Source organism: Adiantum capillus-veneris, chromosome 23 (genome assembly GCF_014529385.1).
Source record: "Adiantum capillus-veneris isolate H3 chromosome 23, ASM1452938v2, whole genome shotgun sequence".
Lineage (NCBI taxonomy): Eukaryota > Viridiplantae > Streptophyta > Polypodiopsida > Polypodiales > Pteridaceae > Adiantum > Adiantum capillus-veneris.
Genome location: NC_140953.1, coordinates 70,701,721 through 70,710,454, shown reverse-complemented (window position 1 = coordinate 70,710,454; position 8,734 = coordinate 70,701,721). Strand labels below are relative to the sequence as shown.

General features: G+C 41.7%; 1 protein-coding gene across 1 annotated transcript; it reads left to right on the top strand.

The window, feature by feature from the left end:
• The first annotated feature begins 650 nt into the window (after positions 1-650).
• Positions 651-4,177, top strand: LOC147427945 (Radical SAM superfamily protein). Its single transcript, XM_086497428.1, has one exon. It carries the CDS (start codon positions 718-720, stop codon positions 2,329-2,331), a length of 1,614 nt encoding a protein of 537 aa, XP_086353554.1. The 5' UTR covers positions 651-717; the 3' UTR covers positions 2,332-4,177.
• Positions 4,178-8,734: the final 4,557 nt, after the last annotated feature.

Sequence of the window (8,734 nt, the reverse complement as noted above, 5' to 3'; positions counted from 1 at the left end):
CCCATAACCTCATCATGTTAATGAAAAAGGCTTTAAAAAACCAAACTTTTTCTCTTTGTCTGCGTTTTCAAGATTTGGGTTGTTATAACAAAAGACATGTTTAAGAGCTGAGTTATGAAGCTCGAGTTTTTGTTATGATAATTTTTTCATATACATAAATGTTTGAATCTATAAAAAATCTAACTTTGACAAGAAGTTATATTCAATTTATGAAAAAATTGTTAAAACTACACTAAATTTTTATGACTTTTTCATCTCAAAACTTATCACCATAATCTAATATGGTATTAGTTTTGGCAAAATTAAAAATTTGAATATGTTCTTCACTTCATAACTGACTTAAGACATGAACATGGCGTATTAATCTTGTTTCTAGCTTCTCCAAATAATTATGCCAAATTGTTGGAAAAGCAGGACATCCAAAAAATATGCCCTAGCCTAGATACCATCTCCTCTTTTCGTTCGCCATGTCTAACAAGCCTTCCCTTTTCCTCCTTAGCCCCAAAAGAATCCTAGAAGATTCCTCTTAACAAATCAGTTCCGTAATCGTCAGCACATACTCATGTCTTGTTGCCGGAGTTGATAGCTGATTTTGCTGGTGATGAGCTTGGTGTTGGTATTGCGTGCATGTCTTGGGGCCCAATATTGGTGGACAACTTTTTTTAAAGGCGACTCTATGGGCACTCAAGGGCGGTCTGTAACCAGCCTCAAGTCACGATGAAGACAGCGATCAGCGTAGTGGCGATGGCCTCTGCTTCTGCGTCTTCTAAATGCGCGGCCTTCTGCAAGCAGACCCGTCGCTCCCATTTCAACTCGACATTGCGAGCTCAATTGTGCACGCAGAGGTCGAGCTTTTCAGATGTAAACAGGCAGCATAATCAGCACCGACCAGGTTTGTTGTTCGCTTCTTCTCGAGATAGCAAGCTGCATGAAAGAATTGTGTATGTGCATTCTTCTGCTCACAGTGAACTGGGTTTGGAAGACAAGAAGCCACCGTTAGGGTTGTTCAGGGATGATGCCCATGTGCGCAGAAATGAGCTACCATCATCTGGCTATGTGCACCTTCCTTTCTGCAAGCGGCGTTGCTTCTACTGCGATTTTGCCATTGTTGCGGTGGGTGAGAGAAATACAACAAGTGCTGCACATATTGATTCGACAATGGATTCGTATGTCAACTCTCTTTGTGCAGAGGTAGTCGCGACCCTTGAAAAATTGCCTCAGCCAAGCCCTCTCAAAACCCTGTTTTTTGGTGGGGGAACGCCTTCTCTTCTTCCTGCACATCACTTGTCAAGAATCATAGAGATTTTTGACCGCATTTGTGGCTTCCACAGCAATGCGGAGGTCTCTATAGAGATGGATCCGGGCACTTTTGACAGGGTTAAAATGAAGGAGTTCTTAAACTGTGGGGTGAACAGAATTTCTCTTGGCGTGCAAGCATTCAACGATGATTTCTTGAAGGCATGTGGTAGATCACATGGCTTGCAAGATGTTTATGAAGCCATAGATATCATACATGATTTGGGTGTGCGCAATTGGAGCCTTGACCTCATTTCGTCGCTACCGCATCAGACCGTCGAGCTTTGGGAAGAGTCTCTGCGCAAAACTATTGAGCTTGCACCAGCACATGTATCAGTATATGATCTTCAAATTGAAGAAGGCACCAAGTTTGGTACTTGGTATAAACCGGGGCAGCATCCCTTGCCTAATGAGGACAATTCGGCTGCATTCTACAGGTTGGCGTCCTCCCTGCTTAAAGAAGCTGGGTATGAGCATTATGAGATAAGCAATTATGCGAAACCCGGTTTTCAATGTAGACATAATCTGGTTTACTGGAAAAATCAGTCCTACTATGGGTTTGGGTTGGGAGCCACAAGCTATGTAAATGGCAAGAGGCTCTCAAGGCCAAGAAAGTGGAAGGAATATGCAGACTTTGTGGACCTTTGCATTCAGCAGAAGCAGCAAAAGAGTGCGGAGTTATGCGCCAATGAGGATGCGATGGAAAACGTGGTAGACACACTATGCGATACCATCATGCTTTCTCTCAGGCTAGCATGTGGCTTAGACCTTCATTACATATCACGGACATTCGGGTATGACTGGTGTTCGTGTATATGCAAAGGTCTCATGCCATTTATCAAGAGTGGCCATGCTGTGGTCCTTGATTCAAACTTGAAGTCCATGTCATCTGATGTCCTTTCAGAGGCCATTTCACGAGGTTCAGCTTCTCTTTTGGAAAAAGACATCATGTTTATTCGACTGGCAGATCCGGAAGGGTTTCTTCTCTCAAATGAAATCATATCTTCCTTGTTTTCTGCTCTGCCTAGCGGATAAGGTTTTGTCAAGAATAAAGATATCCGCGCTTCTTACATCAAACGATTTTGCACGAGAAGGAAAGGGGTTGTTATCTTTTTGCGCTGGAGAAGCGACCAAGCGTTTGGTGAAGCCAAGTATTTTTCAATGTCATTTGCAACTTCAGTCTGTGGCCCCTTGTGAAGGCGATGCGCATTTTCTTCCATCGAAAAGCCATGGTGTAATATCATTATGTCAGGGAGAGACTATCTGGAGGAGAGGTCAACCTGGCTTATGTGCCTACGAGGGAAGCAATTAAAGGGGCATCTTTAGGAAAAGGTGCACCCTGCAGTCAATTCAGGGGGACTAATCAAGGATAACTATGTAGTGCCGATTACAGCTGTTCGATTTGTGCGCATTCTACGTCCTAAAGGCTAGTGGACATTCAGCACACATGCTGTTACTCTTGAAGTGAGCTCCGGCACTTACTGTTGCAATTCTACTCTTCTCTGCTTGGTTATGGCATTGAGTTCTATTGGGAAATAAATGCTTCCCTGGTTTCACGCCTTTAAATTCTGACGTGCCCCCCCCCCCCCCCCCCCCTCCACTCGTCTATAAACAACACGGGTGAGAGTCATGGGATCTACGGCGGAGAATTAATCCACCTTTGATCCCATCTCTGCCATGCAAAAGGATTTTCGTCCCCGCCGCTCGCGCTGCGACTCGAGCTCCCCACCTCTCGCACTGGACTCACGAACCCTATCCAGCCCACCTATCGCGACACGTTGCAAGCAATGCGATGCTAGAGGTATATTTTCTCCCCCCCCCCCCGTCGTGTTGATCCGACGGCCCAAAGCCCCCCGCACCCCCGAAAACCCGCCTCTGTCGTAGATCCCATGAGTCCCACCCCGTGTCACTTATAAACGAGCCCCCCCCCCCCCCCCCTTCCCCGCCCCTCGCCCCCAAAACAATTCTTATGCAAGGATCATGAGCTGGTCTTCAAATTTTCTATATATGCTTCCCTATAGCCAATTGGCTATTGTGCCTAATCTTCTGTAAAGAAAAGCCATTGGAGAAGGGGGTTTTTACATTGTGCAAGAAAGAGACTGAAAACACCTAATATGGACTTGGGAGGGAGTTGTCATTTTGTAGCTTCCAACTAGAAAAAAGCACATGGCTGTTGCGGTAAATAAATACTTGAGGAGTTGAAATAGCTCAAAGGTTTGTGATTTATTGGAAAAAGTTCAAGGTTACAGAAGCAAGACTAAGTTTTGAAGGAGAATTTCAGTCATTTCACTTGTTAGCTTGATTGACATTATTCTATTGTGAGCCATACCCCAGACCTTGGTGCAGATCTTACGATCTTTAATCAAATTTTGATGTGGTAGAATGTTGTCTTAGCTTTCCTATATGTGCCACACAAGAGGGCCATACATCTACTATACTTTCTGAGCTAGAAATTGTGCATGCAACCGATAGATGCTTGACACCTTCTCACAATCAGAATTCTGATCATGCCCTCCAATCACAAGGCACCAGATTGGCGCACGCGTGCGCACCTGCACTTGCCAGCTCAGTGACCTTTCCCAGTAATATTGTGTAGATAGTGGGAACCTATCCACAGAAGTCGGTTCGACGAGTTACACCATTAGTTAACAGCTTTTGTACGACTGTACATCAGTCAGAACCTTGTACAGGCACCTAATAATACGACCCATTACTTTCATTTTAGGGGAGTCCGTATGTTTAGGTCTATCAGTAGATTGGAACTCTTGTATCATTTATAACTAGTCGCTATCTGCATTGTAGAGCTTTTGGGTACCAAGGGTTGTATCAATTGTACTTCTAGACTTGTACTTTTGAACCAGTTAAGAATCAATTCTTGTCATCTGAAGTCTTCCATTTCAATTCATTCATTGGTTTGGCTTTTTTGTCCGGTCTTTTAAAATCTGTTTTTGTTTCTTTTATTGATATGTGGCATCTGACTTTGAAATTCTAACCCCGGAATAGTTGTGAAGTGACCCTGAAAGACTCTGAAATTCTAACCCCGAAATAGTTGTCAAGTGATCTGCTCATTTCGTTTTGGCGATCACAGTGGTGAGCTAAAGCTCTTGACAAGAACCAATCTTCTACTTAGAATTTAGGGTCAATCAACTATTCACAATGCCGTCACGTTGTCCAGCTTGAGGGAGGAGAGCTAGTACAGTGTTTAGTGAAGATTAAGACCGTATGAACACAATAACTGAGGAATTGGAGCAAGGCTCTGATGGAGAATCATGCTCTTAGAATGAGGGAACTGATGCCAATCTAAGGGGAAGAGGGGGTGATGAGCATTGAGCCTCTCAATACTCAGCACATTTGAATAGACAACATGTAGAGAGAGCTCCGAGATGCTCTTTTTGACATGGATCTCGGCATTCATATGGAAAAGGCAAAGCAAAAGTTCAAACTGACGTCAGTGATGCCATCGAGCATAGTCAACGAGCGAACGAGCACGATCACACACAAAAGGTGGTACAAGGAATGAGACTGACATGGTTACAGAGATTGATGATAACTACAATGAGAGATGGGAAGCAGACATGAACCATCACAGCAAGCACAGACATCGGAAGAGGAAACCAGACCACAAGGATAGATCCAGACGCCGAGAAAAAGAATTATATGATCATATATCCAAATATGATGAACAATTGAGTGATTTAAAAATTGTGTTTTCCACTTTCAAAGGCAACAAAAAAAGATTATCTAGCTGTCCATATACAAACCTTTGAGCAGTATGCTAATTTGAAGGACATTGATGAAGATGAGCGGGTAGAGTATTTCCCACAAACTTCAAAGGACACAGCAAGGAAATGGTACTACCATTACCCAAACATGTAAATTTAGAACTTACAGTAAGTTGAAGAAGGCTTTTCTGTTGGAGTATAATGAAAAACGTGGGGATAAAGACATCCTTTGCGAATTGAATAAAATCAAACAGGATATGCTATTTGTTAGGAGTTTATGTGGAGAAAATCAAGGAAATGACCAAGCAATTGACTGACCACCATTCAAAAAGCGTATACAGGCATGGTTTTAGAGTGGGTTCAGAAGCAAAAAATTAAGAGAACAAGAGGTACTAGCACCAACTCGAAAGTTTAACGATCTTGGGAAAAGAGCTCTGAAGTTAGAGCAACAAGCTAAGAAAGAGAAGGGGCGAAAAGGGAAAAAGAGCTCCAGTTCTAGTGAGTCATATAGTCAAGGATCTAGTACCAGCTTTAGTTCTTTGGATAGTGGTTCAAAGGACATATCCAATAGTAAGAAGAAGAGAGTCTAAACCAAAAACATTGAGGCACTATCCAAGCAAATATTTGACATATCCAAGACCAAACCTTCAATAGGGAAGTAGAGACCTAGTGTACAAAATGCAAGTCAAAGGAGCATAGGTATGATGAATAATACCAATGCACTTATTACAAAGCTTCTGGGAAACTATGAAATAATTGCAAAATCAAAATGCATCATTTCAAGGAAAAGATGTTTCCATGATAGCTCTGATAAATCCACAACCACTCAAGCAAGAGAGATTACCTAAGAACATGGACAATGGAACTAGCAATATGGTTGGAAGAGGACGCTATCATATTTTTTCTATTAGAGATAGAGCTTACTTTACCATATTTAATTTCAGCTGCTATACCTGTCAAACATACGAACACTTTGCAGCACAATGCCCATATAATCCAAAAGGTGAAGCGGCCAAGGGAAAGGCAGCAGAGCAAGTTCTAGTGTGAGTGATCACTAGGAGTGTTGAAGTTGTCACATCGAGAAGAAGTACCATATGAGCCATCTAATCACACGAGGCAAAGCAAAGAGGCTCAAAAGTAGGAGAAATAGAGATTCGTTTGGAAGGCCAAGGGAAAGGCCAAAGAAGTAGATCAGTGGGGGCAGGAGCAAAGACACTAGTAGCGCATATCACTCAAGATCTAGAGAAGAAGATGCCAAAAAGGCCAACATGCTCAAACGCCAAAACCATTCAAATGCTTTTGCCAAAAGCTTCAAGATCTCTGAAGAAGGAAATCCTAGCTATTGAATTTGATAAGAATAGTATTGCAATAGAGACTGAGAAACTGCAAAAGGCTCGAAGGAGAATCTTGAGAAAGAGGTATGGCAAGTGCAGGTGGACTTGTTCGCAATTGATAAACAAGATCTAGAGATAGAAGATGTTAAACAACAACAATCTGGATCTCCACAAAAGGATCCATCAGCTAAGAGTCGTAGGAGGCCAGTAGAGGCATGGCATTGCGAAGACAGTTTTTCAGAAGGGAGGTCATTCAACTTAGATAGAAGTTCTAGAAATAAACAAGATCAGATATATGTCAAACTATGTGAGAGAATCTAAAAGCTAACTATTGAACTCGATGATATGAGAATAATGTTACCTGAAGCTACAAATTTCATCAAAAGGCACATTAGGAAGAGGATGGGATCTAGAAGGGCCTCTTTATTTTTCATGAAATTATGGAGGTGATTAACATTTTGTCGAATAGATGCATGCCATGTATGCAAGAATGGTGGGTGTGTAAGCGATGTGTAAGAGTGGTCAAAGCATGCATTTTTCTCTCCAAAAGGAGATGGACAATTTCATGATTTTCGATCGTCCATAACTCTTACATATGATCTTCAATTTGAGCGGAAATTATCTGCGATGTATCATTAGGAAAAGTTTAAGGTCTCATATTCACTCTATAAGAAATGGCAGAGAGAGAAAATACTTTTTATTTTTGAAACTGTGAACAAGAAATTAAAAAATTTGGGAAAAAACTCCACCATTTTATTGGGTGCATGGAATGTCACTTTCCGGGGGCCCACATGTAGTGTAGTTCAAATCTCTTGGAAATGTGTCCCTCTCCAAAAATTATCCCTCCCAATATACCGTTTTTCTCTTTTAGTCCAAATTTCAAAATTTTTCCTACTCATTCTTTCTTTTCTCTACACCTTTCTTTGCACCACATAGAGAAAGAGAGAGAGAAATGAAACGAAATGTTATATTAAACGTCTTCAAATTACCAAAATGACTTATGAGACCAATCCAATAAACTTCTTGTGGATCTAATCCAATGTCTGGGTACAAACATAAAAACAAAGTAAAGTGAAAGACTAAAATCATCATCATCATCATTATCATCATCAACCTCTGACATTGGGCGTTGTCCAAAATAGTAGTGCATTGCTTAGTGAAGAGCTTCGATAATGCCTGCCTTTGTACATAGACATACTGGGCGTCTCCCATATTGCGCTAGATTAGTCTTGCTCCTCTGGTGGAGCCTTTGTCAGTGTTGTAGTCGGACGTCTAGCTCTCTCGAGCTCAATGGATTTGTGTAACATTTAATGCACTAGTAACTTGTGTGTAGTGGAAATTGATAACATAGTGAGCATTTTATTAAGAACAAGTTCCTGATGAGCATAGAGAGAATTTGAGAAAGCAACATAGCAATTTACACCTAGCTAATTTGGCATTGACAATACTTGAAAAGAGAGAGAAATAGAACAATCAACAACAGTTGAGGACCGGATTTACATGGAGCCGGTCCCCCCTCCATAAAGGCTTTGTATTATAGCTTCTCCCATCAAAGGAGACTTTTGTACAATACAATTCTTGTGTTCCTTGACAAAACTCGTTGGTGCAATGAAGATGGAAGCGTCATGCACCAAACTATGCTTGAAAACACACCTAGTGTCCCTAGCCTAAGTCCCAAGACCTCACACACCTTCAAAAATGGTGAGAGCTAGCAGGGAATGAGGATGATTGAGAGGAAGAACATGTATCTTACGAGAATGGTATTCTCCTAACATAATCACTCTAATAGCATAGCTTAGTTTAGTAATTAGCATGGTAGAGGAGATGAGCATGCCATTGAAGCTTTGCTCTTGGTTGGATTTGGATTCCATAGCCAAGAGTTGTTGGTGTAGGCCTCAACTTCCCAATGCTTGGAGAAGGAGATGGAGTTCTTCTTGCACACATGAGGTGTGTGTGTGTGTGTGTGTGTGTGTGTGTGTGTGTGTGTGTAGCAAAGTGCTAGACTAAAATGCAGCCCTCTCTCTCTTCTTGGTCGACCCCTCTTGCTAATTCCTCATGCTGGCCTCCCATTGGCCCCTGTAAAGCTTAGCCAATCACAAATTAGAAGCATAACTGATAGCCTTATGACATGTGTCCCCCTTTCACCTTTTGTGAGAGCTTTAGGTATTTAAATAATTCATTTAAACTCTCATTGGACCTTTTAGTCTTCTGGCCAATAGTAATCAGGCAAGCCATTAGGCTGCTGGATGCTCATTAGACCCTTGGTAGACTATCCAATACTCTTCTAGGGAGCTCAATTTCTATTGGTTTTTATCAAACATTTTTAAATTGATTAGACTAATTTTACTCTAGCCTAATTCTCATTGGTCCACCTCTATGGCC